The following is a 14,105-nucleotide window of genomic DNA, read 5'->3' as shown; positions in this document are numbered from 1 at the left end:
AGTCCCTGTATTGCACTCCTGTTAACTTTTGGAGTTTGTGGACTGTTATGCACATCTTACACTGTAGTTTACAAATACCATTATAGACACATGCAAGTTTGAAGCAAATTGTAGACTGTTAAGTTTCACTTTGGTTTTCACAGCTGTCGGATGGAATGCACTCTGTATGACAGAGTGACAGAGTGACAGCTGCACCGCCAGTTCTCTCATGCAATGTGAATTTGACAAACTTCAGATGATTTTTTTTTTTTTTTTTTTTGTAAAGGAACATTTTAAATATTTTTCCTTGATGGAAACAAATTCTTCTGGACTGCCATCCAGAAAACACTTCCTACAAAATGATTTGTGATAGTTTTTTTGTGATCAATTTTCGTTGGTTGATCAAAGACTATTTTACTCAAATATTTGTTTGCACTGCTAGCAGATGGTTAGCAGTGTCGCATGCTTCTGTTGTCATGCTCCTGTTTTGTCCAGATTTTAGCTGTCGACGAAGATCCTGAGTGGATCGAAATGTTGATGCTTCACAATTAAACTCTTTTGGGAGCAATTTTGATGCTACACATGAGCTTCGGCTGCAGTGCACAATTATTGGCCAGCCTGACTGATGTGCTAGTGGCATACACTCTAGGGTATTTTTTTATATCTGTGATCAGAATAGCTGTGCTGTTACTGTCAAGTCACAATATTTACACCATCATAGGCAATATTGTTGTCTCATTTCATTGCAAAAGTTACTATCATTGTGCATCCAGTTACCTGGTCCTTGGATGCCATTTTTACAAGGGTGGAACCTGGTGACCTGACTTCACAGGGTGGACACTAGCTGCTAGACTTTCTTTGATGTACTCTGTACATCTTTACAAAACTTTTATTGTCACCAAAGGAGGAGACAAGCAGGGAAATCATGGAAATTCCAGATTTCACCCTTAAAGTTTTAATTACTTTCCTCATGTAATTGATAGTGTGATTCCCACGATGAAAAAAATAACCACTAAAAATACTAGTTTTGTTACAGGATCTATTGATTTCCAACCAAAAGCACTTGTAACAAATCATGTTTATGGCCTTCAAATACTTATGATGTGCAGATGACATGTAAAGGGTAGGAGAGGGGCAGAAATAATGTGTGCATAACTGTGTGTTTCTGCGAGTGGCTGTGTGTTTGTGGGTGTATCCATGTGTGTGTGTGTGGCTGACTGCAGCCTCCCATGGGCCCAGCCGTAATTTCATTTCCTTCCCTCAGGGCTGGAAAAATAGTGGTTATCTATATGGCTCAGGTGCAACCTGATAGCGATAGGAGTGACATTTGTTATTATTCTGATATTTTTCCTCCTGTGTTTGAGTGGCGGGCGACCTTGTAAGGTGGGCTGGGAGAGGCGCGCTCAGTTAATGGACCCCCAAGCCTGGGTATCACTCGCCTCCGAAAAAGGGCTATTCATACGGTTTTACCCAAACAGATGAGAGCGGAGGTGCCAGAGTCATTTGAGAAAAGAAATAAGAAATGCTTTTTTTCTCCCACAGGTGCTGCAAATGATATACCCAGTTGAGTAAGAAATATAGGTCACACCAGCAGCATGAGAGCGGTCACAGAGAGAGAAAAGAGGGCAGAGGAGAGAGGGAGGGGAGAGTAATAAATGCAGGGGAGGAGGGGGCGGAGGTAAATAAGATGAGGAGGAGAAAGGAAAGGGGGAGGCAGAGCTAATGGTGTACCAGCCAGGCGGGCGTCGGCAGGGGAGTTGTTATCACCCGGGCATGTTCGCAAGCCTTCAAAACACAAACCAGCCTACTTCTTTCTCCTTAATTCCGAGGTAATTCCCCCCCCAGCCGCAGTTCAGGCTGTATCCCGGCGAGGATATCAACAAAATGCCGTCTAGCTGGAGGCTCTTTTGCTATTTTTCCCCACACAACACTTAATCGCTCATGCTTTCAAGGTTGCTTTTTGCAGTACACCAGCCCACCCCTTCCCAAACCGCAAGCGCTGCCACCAACCACACATCCACAGAAGCTCTCACAGGGGTGAGTGTGGTCACTATTACAGCTTGCACTTTACTGAAGTGCAGCTGGCTCTGACACCAGTCATTCCCAATCCACCTCCCTGGATACTGGCACCTCCAGGGAGGTGGATCCAGGGAGGAGGATCCAGGGTTCACAACAAAATGGCAAGTTGTCTCATTTTAGTGCTTTTTCATTCAGTAGAGTGCGCCATGCGACTGTCATGGGCCTCACTCTCCCTTGATTGTTTGATATGAAAAACATCTGAGAATCTCTCTAACATCATCAACAGAGATTGAGGTTGAGATTGAGGGGAAGGCCAACAACACATAGGAAGAATTCCCATTAACACCAGTGTTACCAGTGTTTTCTTTCTTCCTGCTGAAGCTGCCAAAACTTTTCCTCTAACGCCACAGTAAAAGCAACATTTGTCTTGTCCTCTGTCATTTTTCTGTCATTTTTGAGAAACAAATGACCATTACATCCCCCTTGGCCCTGTTTTATAAAGCTAACTGGTTCACCAATTAGTTAAAAAGCTAACTAGCTAACAAACTAAAAAGCTATAAAACAGCTATTACAGCTATTAAAACATGCCCATCACATCTTGTCTTGTAGTTATTCAGTACTTATAGAACATTTTAAATATAGAAATATTTTTTTAATTTCAGACTTAATTGGTCTTAATAGTTATAGTTATGGTCTTATAGTTATATTATTTAAGATCATAATAAGTCTCAAATAAAAAATGAATATTGTGTTTGTGTTTGAAATACAGCTTCAGAGGTCCTAGAAATGCAGGATTTTTAGCTTTTCTAATGAGAAATACGCCTGGTTGTCCTGAGGCATAGCCTGCTTGTGTTTTTACTCTCCAGGCTATTTTTCTTAGAGTGAAATTGGTTCAAGATGTTAGCACAACTGGCATAACAGTCTTATTACGGAGATGCAAACTGCCAAGTGCTCATGTTAGCTTGTTAGCACTTTGTTGTTTAGAAGTCGTTTCTGGGGCAGTTTTTGACCCTGAAGTTGCTTCTTTGATCATGCAGTTGTCTAACAATAGACAGATAGATAGATAGACAGAAGGTATGACCTCTGTTTTTTTAAAATTCGAGCGAAGTGATGACAGACTGGGTCAAAGATGACAGAAAGTGAGCCTCTTCACATTTCTGGTAACGGTGACAGTCCTCTCTCCTGACTTTGCCTTTTCTATCTGTTAGTGGCTTGTGTTGTTGTCTGGAGGATCAGGCAGCGAGGAGAGCCAGGTGTGAGGGGCAGGAGCTGATAAAGAAGCGGGCCCACTATCAGGACACAGGGCCTGATAAAGGACGACACTTGCCACCGCTCCTTTCTGATTTATAGCTGCTGGGCTGGGAGAGGCACCATGGCCGCAGTCGCAGGCGATCCATTCCGCTAAAGGAGAGCCACCTGTTTTTTTTTTATTAAAACATTTATTTATTCATTTATTAAAGTCACACCCATTAATTCTCTTAACTCTACATTATGGTAAAGCCCCTTGCCACCAAATCCTCCAAACCCTCTTAACCTCTACGGAAAAACTATCTCACTTTAGGGGGAGACGTTGGTGCTGAATGCTCCCATATTGGGATTACATAAGGCTTCCATATGAATGTGTGGCACTTTTTGCTTGATCTGTGCTCGTCATGGTGATGATCAAAGACTACTCATGCGGCACCCCAGTGGCTCAATTGGTAGAGCGCGTACCACATATCAAGGCAGAGTCCTTACCGTAGTGGCCTGGGTTCGAATCTGGCTGTAGGCCCTCTGCTGCATGTCACTCCTCTCTCTCTTCCCTGCCTTTTCTTTTTCTCTTGACCGTCACTATCAAATAAAGCAGAAATGCAAAAAAAAAAACAGTAGACTACTCACATTGGCAGCAGTCTCCACAAGTATGTGAGTGCGGCATATTCCTCCAATTGACGGCATTGTGTCTGAGAGTTAGTGGATGCAAGAGATGGCTGGACAGACAGAAGAGAGTAAGGGTAAGAAATACTCTGAAAAAGTAATAAGTGGATTAATAATATGGAAGGTTTCAGAGGCCAGCCTTGCCTCTCTCAATTAGTGCTAAATCAGCAGCTGTTATTAGCCCGCTGCTAATTGAATGTGATAGCCGGCTGCGCTAATGCTAATGCAGTCCTCCAGGTGTAATTAGTGTTGAAGAGAGGCACACCTAGAGCCTATAGCCCTCTCTTGAGGAGGGATTGCTTTTGCTGGCTCATTCAGTTCTAGGGCCCATGTGAAATAAATCAGTATCTTGAACTTATCTGATGCGGCGGGGTTTTTTCTAGAAGGACTGAACACTGCCTCCAGGAGCAGGCCAGGTCGCAAGGAATGTTCCCACCACAGATGATCCAAGTGACTGCTTCAGCTAATAAGTAAAGTCTCTGAAGCCATCTGGGTCTGTGCGGTCTTTTGGAAGAGAACAAGGCAGACAAACTATGAATATCATTTTCCTGATGCTGCTGTGTTCAAGTGCTGCTGAAAATAGAATAGTTTTTCAGGGAGCATACAACAAGGAAAGAGTGAATTTTCTCTGATGTCAGAATTGCCATACTTTAGGGTAATATATTAGTTAAAACAATGTGGATTTTCACCTTGTCATTTTGCCACTGTTGCACAAAGTTGCACTGTGCCACTTGAACATAAAACAACAGCTTTAAAAAAAATGCACTGCTTTTGTGTCATTTTGTACTGAACAAACAGATGACTTCCAAATTTGGAAGTGATCTTCAAAAGCAAACCTGAGGTATCATGACTCAGCTATTGGAGCCTCCTCAGCGTTTAAGTCATAGCAAAATAGCTGATATGCACACTTACCCTATGTGTTCTTCCATGTCTCCATCTAGATAAGACTTGTGCCAACTGCTCTTTTGGGGCAATCTGTGATGCCCAGACGGGGCAATGCGTGTGTCCATCGGAGTGTGTGGAGTCCCACCAGCCTGTCTGCGGCAGTGACGGTACAACTTACGACAGCGAGTGTGAGCTGAATGTGCGAGCCTGCAAGGAGCAGATGGACCTTCGTGCGGTCAGCCAGGGCGACTGCAGTAAGTATTGGATGCATGTTGATTTCAGTGTGTCAGACATGTCATTTTTGTGTTCCCAGGTGTGAAACTAAACTGATATTTATCACTTCAATCCATCACTAACCTGAATCCAATCAATCAGACTGAGCAAAAATGCATTATATCCATGTGAACAGTAACGTCAGATAGATTGTCATGCACTGTGAGCATAAAAGGATATAAATGTGAACAAGTACAAGTGATGCGCATGCCAGTTTAGTGCTTTGTTGACGGAAAGAGAAATCCAATTTACACAGAATCCAAAAAGAAACGACATTTCAATACATGTATCTTAAAGAAACAGGGCCACGGTTCATGAATATTCGTGACCCATCACTTTGCTGCATCCCTTGCAGAAACATGCGGTGGTGCCATTTGTTCCTGGGGTGCCCGCTGCATCAAGAACCAATGTGAGTGCCCAGTATGCACGGGCCAGGTGATCTCACCAGTGTGCGGAAGCGACGGCCTCACCTACACCAGCGAGTGCGAACTCCGCCAGTCCTCGTGCATCTTCAGGAAGAAAATTGAGGTGGCAAAGCTCGGCCGCTGCGACGAGGGTAGGAAATTGACTTTGAAATGCTGTAATTATGTTAACCAATCGGCCATTGAAATGGTGTAATTATCTTTACCAATTGACCTGCTGTATGGTATTCACTCATCTGTAAATTCTCATAATGGCTGGATATTGCCTGCCTGTGAAAGCCTATTTTGTACACTCACTAACATGGGATGGATAAAGCCAGTGACATATGGTACGGCTGCATAGCCTGTCCACAGTCAAATTGTCAGCAGTTGCAGCAACAGAAACAACTCCTGAGTGATTAATGCAGGTTAGATGTAGTTTTTATCAAATGATTCTATCCCATCAAGCATCATGCAAGTGTGTGACCAATGTCAGTTAAAGTGACAGTCTTTGATTTCTATGCATGTACCGCCACAGTTTTGCCACATTTTAAATAAATGAGATCTAATCTGGCGTGCAAATCATACCTCACTCAGCGCTGACAGACGGAGGCAGTCTGTCTTGGGGAGAGCCAAACTCAGGGGGGAGCAACTTGCCATCATCTGGTTGTCATGCAGACGGCAGCAACACTGAATCCCCTGTGGCTGGGGGGTCGTGGTGGTCACCCTGTGACAAGGTGCGGAGGCGAGCAGATTACACCTGCCAGCAGGAGGGATGGTTGGACAGAGTGAAAGGGGGGGTAGATAGAGGACACAGTAGATAGAGATGAGAAGACTCCACTTCCATTTTGATTGCAAGCCAGGGGTGTTTCTGTCTTTTTTCATTCTTTCTTTCTCCCTCTGCTGTTGTCTATCGTACTGGCCCAGGGCCTGTGAAGTGAATTGTACCACCAAAGCTTCTTGTGGTCGATTTAACATCATTTCATTGACTGAAACGAGTGACCTTTTTTGTATGTGGAGCATGAAGAAATGTGAAACTACATGCCCACAACACAGACTTACTGTGGCTGCACTCATACGGGGGGAACCCCCACTCCCCCACCCACCCACACACACACACACACACACACACACACTGTCCCCGTTGTCTGTTTTTTTGTCTGGCAGCAGAGATGCTCTTCTCCACCTCCTCAAGGGCATTGCTTTGCTTGTGGTTAGTTTTTCGGTTTCTCTCCCTCTCTCTCTCTCTCCCCTCCTCTCTCTTTCTCTCCCTTACTCTCTCTCTCTCTCCCTCGCTGTCTCTAAACATCCCTTTTTTCCATCACTTGCTCATTTTGATTCAGAGAAAGCCATCAGGCTTACACAATAGAATCTTTTTTCCCCCTCCTTGCTGTTGCTCCTTTCCATCCCACCCACTCATGTCTCTGCATTTTGCACTCTTCTCCATCAAAACTGTGCTGCCCGACAAAAGGGGCACCACTGCTTTCACAGATAGGGGGTGGAGATGGGACCGTCTGCAATCGATAAATCTCACCCTTAGGGTGACCACTAGTCCTGTCTTTTTCCACAGGCTCTGTCCCCATTCTTTTTAGCCCCTCAAATGTGACCCAGACCCACAGGGAGTCTGGAGTGATTGTGGAAAGATCACGCCTGAGTTCCTGTTTCCCTCTCTAACATATCTGTGAATGACTTCTCTTTAGCTTTAAGGACCAGACCAGATTAGTTCTGTGGTTTATGAATGGTGATGACTTTGTTAGCCACAAAAGTAGAACATTATAAGGTGAGTGTTTCAACCAAAAATTCAAATTTCAGAATCAAGGGATGCATTGTGAAATCTTTAGTATCCATGTGATTTGCAAAATGCTTTGGAAAATGTAATGTAAATTGTAGTAAATGGGTAAAAAATTCAAAATCTGTGGTATGGTCCTTCAAGAGATAAGAAAGACTTTCTGTGTTGATATATTCACTTCTACTCTAATGGATGGTAGAGTATGTTTGAATACTGGGGGTATGGCAAAAGCGGTGGTTTATATTGTGTAATACAGCAGTCTGTCACAAAATATAAGACCAACCACTGTATTTTCTGGCTGCGTCATGGACAGCAGCAAAGCTCTATATCACCAAAGCCAACACTCCCCATCCCATACTTCATATCTAAGATAAGACTGGAGAGGAACTGAACAAGTGATTTATTCGTTTATGTAGTCCTGACTTAAAAACCATACTCATTAGTCTTGCCGGGGCGGGTGGGGGTGGGGTGGGTGGGTGCTCAAAGCGTAAAAATGGAAGTTGTTTTCTCCCGCCTTTTATTTAGCAGTAATGAAAAATGACAGTGTTCCCACTGTTGGCCATACAGGGAAATTTATCACCTGTTTAATTTCACACTCGGGTAGGCCTGGCCTCAGCTCCTTTTCCCGACACTGACAAAGTAGCAACCGAGAGCGCTGCATCACCTACGGGGGGCAGGCCCTTTTTAATTGAATACACATTTAATAAACAGGATTATGAGCCCAATATCACAGAGCGATGTACAGTCCGAGCCCCCCGCTACGCAGCATGCAGATCTGATCAAGAAAGCATCAAAAAGACAGAAAAGGGTGAAAGGAAAAACGGAGGGCGAGACAGAGACGAAAGTGGATGGCTGGGTGGGAAACGAGCTCATCAAACTGAGATCAGCAGGTCGTTCTATCATGGTTCATTCATCACAGTGCTTGTATCCCTCTGCCGGTGCCACAAAGCCTCTTTTCTTCTTACGCCACCTCCAAATTCCCTATCCCTCCTCCCCTTCATCCCCGCCAGGGGTGACGTTCCATCCTTCTTTATCTTGTGGGAGTTTATTTGGACTAACACGCTGTCACATCCTTCAAGAGCAGGCTGTCTGAGGGGCTGATAAATGGAGCGAAAACAAACAGGAAGAGCCCAAGTGTCAAGCCACCATTGCATCCGTCCACATTAGGCCACTGTTCCTTTAGATCCTCGTCATGACACACACCATGATAAGGGAGGTATTTGTAGCTAATGACAGATGTCCGAGAACGCATTCCCACAGGTCGTCATATCAGTATCATCAAGATACCACTACAGAGGCAGTGATTTTGACAAGAGGAAGCTGCTTGATCCACCATCTTCAGCACCAGGCTACATCTCAGCATGTCGCATTTTCCTCTCTCTCTCCTGGATTACTTCCTCTGTCTTCTTCCAATATCTCCTCTTTTCTCTAGAACATGACTCATTCTTTAGACAATCACATCTCTCCCTCTACTCAATCTATTATTTCTACTGTCAAATACTCGTAATAGTTTCTTTTTCTATATTTCTTGCACGCCATACTTATGCTATTCACTTCTTTTCTTCTCTCTGCCACTGACTCTGCCTTCTTAATGGAGCTCCCTTGGCTAAATAGACTAGAGCTTCTGACATGATTGAGTAAAAAGGAACGGCTGGCCAGTGCAGAGAGAATAGCTGATGCAGCCATCTTAGCTGGGGATGTACTAATTGAAAGGTTCATCGCTAGCGAGGGTGGTGGGCACATCAAAGAGCAGCAGCTAATTAGGACCCACCCTTCACCCTTCACTTTTATTTATTCCATTTCTAATGTCTTACCTTTTTTATTTATTTATTTTGCCCCCGTACAGGGGCTTGAGCAGAATATGAATTGGCTACTCCCACGTTTCCCTTTATTGTGCGTCTCGCTGATCCAGCAAACATGGACTCAGGAGGCCAGCCGCGAGTGCCTTGGTCCTTTTTATTTATCTTGCTCTTCTGGGGTCCGTTGACTCCCTGGTCCGAATGAAAAACCCTGTTTCTGACCTAATATTGATGACATCTGAATACGGGCAACTGTAAGAATGCCACTTGCAGTTGAAAGCCATTAGCCTGAGCATTAGCCTCATCGAAGAAATGCTATGTTATACTTGTACAGTGGTTCACAATCGATAAGTAGCTACGATAGCAAATTCAACCAAAAGGATTAGGGTCAGTGGTTCAGCCGGTTTCAAATGGAGACAGAGCGATTCCTTAACAAGTTCTGATGTTTGTGGGGGATGTGTGCTCCACGCTGCCCTTGCCTCTGAAGCGCTAGTCAGCCACACAAGGGCTCAGTGTCCATTGTTGGGAGCGGAGTTGGGTGCACTGCTAATGAAGTGAATGCCCTTCCACTGTATCGACCACTCAGTGCTGTCAAAGCCCATTGGTGATGACCCATATCAAAGAACGAGCCGGACCTCTACTCCCTTGCCTCCCCCCATGCACTGTGACCTGTCCCATAATCCACTTAAGGAGATTGGTTATGCTAAGTGGCACTTCCACCACTATGCCATCGATTTCTCCATTAGGCTCAGCAGGAGATGTGTGACGGAGACGCGTCAATACAGATGAAGCCGTGTTGGATGAGCCTAGAAGAAGACAGCAGTGGGGAAAAACACCTTTACTTGTCTTTTAGCTGAGCTGAGAGCTTTTAGTTGGACTGGATTTCGTTTTTGAATAACAAAACTGTTTCAAATGAACTTTTTGCCCGCCCTAGGGTACCTCCCTCTATCTTTCATTCTCTCCATCTTTTACTCACTGCTTTGATTCCCTCTTTCTCCCATACATTCACCTGATCTCCCTCAGGAGTCTATTGGAGGTGAATTTGTGCAACTTCAAACGCAGGATCCTCCCCCTCTTTTTGCCTGAACTCTGTAGCAGCCTCCGTTTTGTTTATGCTAGGTGAAACTCCAAACAATCCTGTCAGATTAGTCCATTGTTTTTTTTTTTGTTTTTTTTTCATGTACTGTTTTTACACTTTGGAATTCCTCACCTCATCCTAAGGTTTGATTTTTTTTTTTTTTTTTTTTACAACAGCACAACGAATCAACTATCAAGGAGTCCTTCACACTGATTATAGGTCTCTGTTTTGCCCTTGCCACCTCTCCCCGAGCAGGTCAGCTTGGACAAGCTCTCTCACTTCGATCCAAAGTGCATTTTTAAACAAATCTGAGGCCTTCCAGGGTCACAGATAAAGACTTGCTGGAACAACTTTCTCTGAAGTTGGAAGAGATAATTAGAATTTACAGAATGCTTCGCAATTAGTGGCACTCTCATATCGGAAAGCCAGCACCCATATAACAGACCTTCCCACTGATTCCCCCTGCGCACTGGGAGGCCAGAGTTAATATTTCCCTCCCCTTTTTTCTCAGATTTAATTGAAATGAAAAGAATGCCTCACTGGTGGTGCAGAGATGTTGCATCTAATTTATTTAGTCATTCTCTGGTCCTCGCTATGGTTGGTCATTATCTTGTACTTCCAGCAGTGCCTTTGGTTCAGTCTCCCCACCATCAGTGTGAAGGAAATTTCAATTATCTAAACTCTGCGATGCTCTGAATATAACAGAAATTATGCCTAAACTTTATGAAAACCAAGACAGACCTTTTCACCTGATGCACTGGCAGAGCATCTGTCTTCTTTGTGTCTGTGTCTTTGATAAATAATTTTGTGTTGTATGTATTTTGTGTGTGTCTGTGTGTTTATGCAGACTGTGGCTCCGGAGGATCAGGCTCAGGTGTGGAGAGCTGTGAACAGGACCGGTGTCGGACATTCGGAGGCTCGTGGGATGAGGATGCTGAGGAAGATCGCTGCATCTGTGACTTCAACTGCCAGAGTGTGCCTCTCAGTCAGGTACAGCCATCCACATTCGTCAAAAACACTAGCATCTTAATAATGGATTTTTGAGAAAATATGTGATCTTTATGTAAAACCAGATGCACATTGCTGTCACTGTTAAAGGACATTTTTACCTCTGAAATTCATATGATTGATTCCTAGGTGTGTGGCTCAGACGGACGAACCTACAACAACGAGTGCGAGCTGAAGAAGGCCAGATGTGAGAAACAAGACAACTTGCTGATCCAGAATCAGGGACTTTGTCCAGGTCGGTACGCCAGGCCGCTCACTGTTAAGGTCACTACCTTGAGTAGAGGCACCCCCACTAAGACATTCCCATTCATATCCCATTTCTCCACTCATTTCATCCATTGATGGGATAGTAATGATGTTATTTGCTATGGAATAGCAATGTAGTTGCATTGTTACTCTGACAGCACTGCTGGTGTCTCTCCAAGGTAACTGTAACAGTACACCAACAAATACATAGGACAAGTTATGGTTAATGGGATGGTCCCACCCCCCAACCGTTACTGAGTGCTGGATCCTGGCTGGATGCTCCAAATGCTAACTGTTAGCCTCCTGCCATTGAGGTAGAGCTAATATTCTTCAAAATAACCACCTAAATCCGAATGAAATTGTTAAATAAGCAAGGCTTGATTTGAATTATTATAGCCTGAAATGGGGTAAAATGTTGACCTAAACAATTGTTGATGGAACCGTTTTCTTGTGTGGTCTAAGCTCTCTGTGCTGGTCCTCAGTTACAGCGGCGGCTGGCAGGTGTCTGAAAGGTGAAACGTGTGACAGGAGAGGAGGAAAAGAAGAAGCTAGCCACAACACTACTTGCCAGCTGTCTTTTAGTACTCTGGAGAAAGTTGTTATTTTTGTCCTCCAGCATGCGTCCTTGTGTTCAATGAAGACAACAAATGCTAGCAAACACAATCAATCTCCTTGTTTCTCTGTGGTGGCTGCTGCTCCTCTGACATGGAGTGATACAGGCAGTGCAGACGTTTCCTGATCTTTCTGGATGATAACAGGAAATAACAGTTATAAACAGTCATTTGAGACAAAAATCATTCTCGTGCACTCGTCACTAGGCACATGTGTATAAAAGTTTTCAAAAGTATGGTTGAACACAGTTTTTCAGAAATACTCAAACAAGTTGTAAATTCATACCTTGAAGCTGACCAGTCCTTTAGAGTTGGCATGCGAGCAGCTTTTCTGATGCTGTGGAGGCTTTTCTCCAAGGAACATGGATGGCATGTATAGAGTGAGTGGAACACAATAATGATTCTCCCAGCCAGTCTGACGATCTCAGCCGACGACCTTCTGATCACAAGCTTGCCTCTCTACCCTCAGGCTACAACTGCGCCCCTCGCAATTGCTTTAATATAAAAACCGTCTTCGTACATGTATGTCAGTGCTGTTTATTCAGCCACAACGGATGCCAGATAAGTGGCCGAGCAGCAAAGGCTAGCCATGTTCCTTTTCATGCCTATGTTAAATGAAGAGCCTTTGCTCCTGTGCTAGCAGAGGCCAGGGAGCAGAGCAAAAGGCACATAAGGGATTCTGTGTGATCATTCCAGCCGGTTTGATTCCCCGAGGCTCTGAAAGGGAGAGGGGATGGAGAGAGTTGAAGACGAGAGAGTGAGAAAGAGGGAGCTGTACCGTGTTGTCACACTCGCATCCCTGCAGATTCTCCCCCTTCCTAAGCTGGCCTCCTTGGGCACTGACTGTCACACTTCTCCACCATCCATGGATAATCAATCCTTTTTTGAAGAGTCCTCTATGGGTACGAGAGCTTTGGGCTCTCCTTTCCTATTGGCTAATGGAAAAACTCAGATCTTTGGGAATTTCATTGCCCTCCACATTAGCTATGAAAGGAAAAACTTCATTTGACCTCAACTCCTTCAAACTTAGGCAAGCACACCAGCTTTGACCAGTTGAACATAAAAGCAACTTTGTTTTCAGATTAAACACGTCACTCTTTTTGTATGTGTTGTTAAGGCTGTCAGCTGCTGTGTGCACTTGTGAAAAGTTTGCCTCTCAAAGAATTTCCAGTCATCTTTTACAGCTGTCTGCAGTCTGAAATCTGGGTCAGTGATTCCACTAAAATCTGAAGAGCTCTGAAAAACCTATTGGTTTAATACACAAACAGACACTTGCAGATCTGTCTTTGCAGGAATATAAAGCACCAGCTAAGCAGACAAACTGCAGCAGCAGACCTTGAAAATGTGAGAGTAATATTGCACGTCAGAACGAGCTGCATTGTACCGGGCAATGACCACTGAAGAGGAAAAACCCTTGAAGGGTAGAAGAACATATGAAATTAAAAGTTCTCCTTGTCCTAATAGGCTCAGTACAGATAGCTGAATGGAGCGGTGGAAAGTGGCAAGTTAAATGAACTGTGTCCAAAGCCCATCTCTGGAGTGGGAAAGCACTGGAAAAAGAGCGAGCCGAGTCATCAACATTAGGCTGTGGCTCATATCCACACCAGTAACAGTGTGATTTATGGCCCCTGTATCTACAGCCTCCAAACTCCAAATGAGCAACACAAGAAAAAGAGATCGAGAGGCGAAAGAGAGGGAAAAATTTCAGCTTTTCCATCTCTACAACTGGCGAGCATTTTGCTTTTTGCTCCAAAGCTTGGAGAGAGTTTGAACGATGATATCTTTGCCTTGGCCATTACACAACCCCCACATCCCCTGCTGTATTTTTTATTTTACTTTATTTTTTTTATTTTGTGTCTCCCCTCTTTTCTGGAGGAGTGCCAGGTTTGGAAACACATTTGTTTTTATTTTGTTGAATACACTTCTCTATTCAGAACTGTCACACCAGTTTGAAGACGAGCGCACCCCTTAGACAAAGCAACTCTACTCGGGCTGTGCGCAGGCAGAAACAGCTTGGCACATTTCTTCACATTATGCAGCGAGCATGCTTGTTTTTTTTCGAGGTTGTAGGGCGGCAGCGCAATTCCGTAATATTAGACAAGA

General features: G+C 44.2%; 1 protein-coding gene across 1 annotated transcript in view; it reads left to right on the top strand.

Moving 5' to 3' along the window:
• Positions 1–14,105, top strand: part of agrn (agrin) — a 281,668-nt gene that overhangs the window by 208,903 nt on the left and 58,660 nt on the right. The window contains exons 9-12 of the mRNA XM_030054836.1: positions 4,854–5,051; positions 5,426–5,626; positions 10,985–11,127; positions 11,275–11,380. Coding sequence (XP_029910696.1) covers positions 4,854–5,051; positions 5,426–5,626; positions 10,985–11,127; positions 11,275–11,380 — 648 coding nt within the window. The remainder of the gene's footprint in view (positions 1–4,853; positions 5,052–5,425; positions 5,627–10,984; positions 11,128–11,274; positions 11,381–14,105) is intronic.

Source organism: Myripristis murdjan, chromosome 7, assembly GCF_902150065.1.
Source record: "Myripristis murdjan chromosome 7, fMyrMur1.1, whole genome shotgun sequence".
NCBI lineage: Eukaryota > Metazoa > Chordata > Actinopteri > Holocentriformes > Holocentridae > Myripristis > Myripristis murdjan.
The sequence above is the reverse complement of the archived record's forward strand: the minus strand, read 5'-3'. Positions and strand labels throughout refer to the sequence as shown.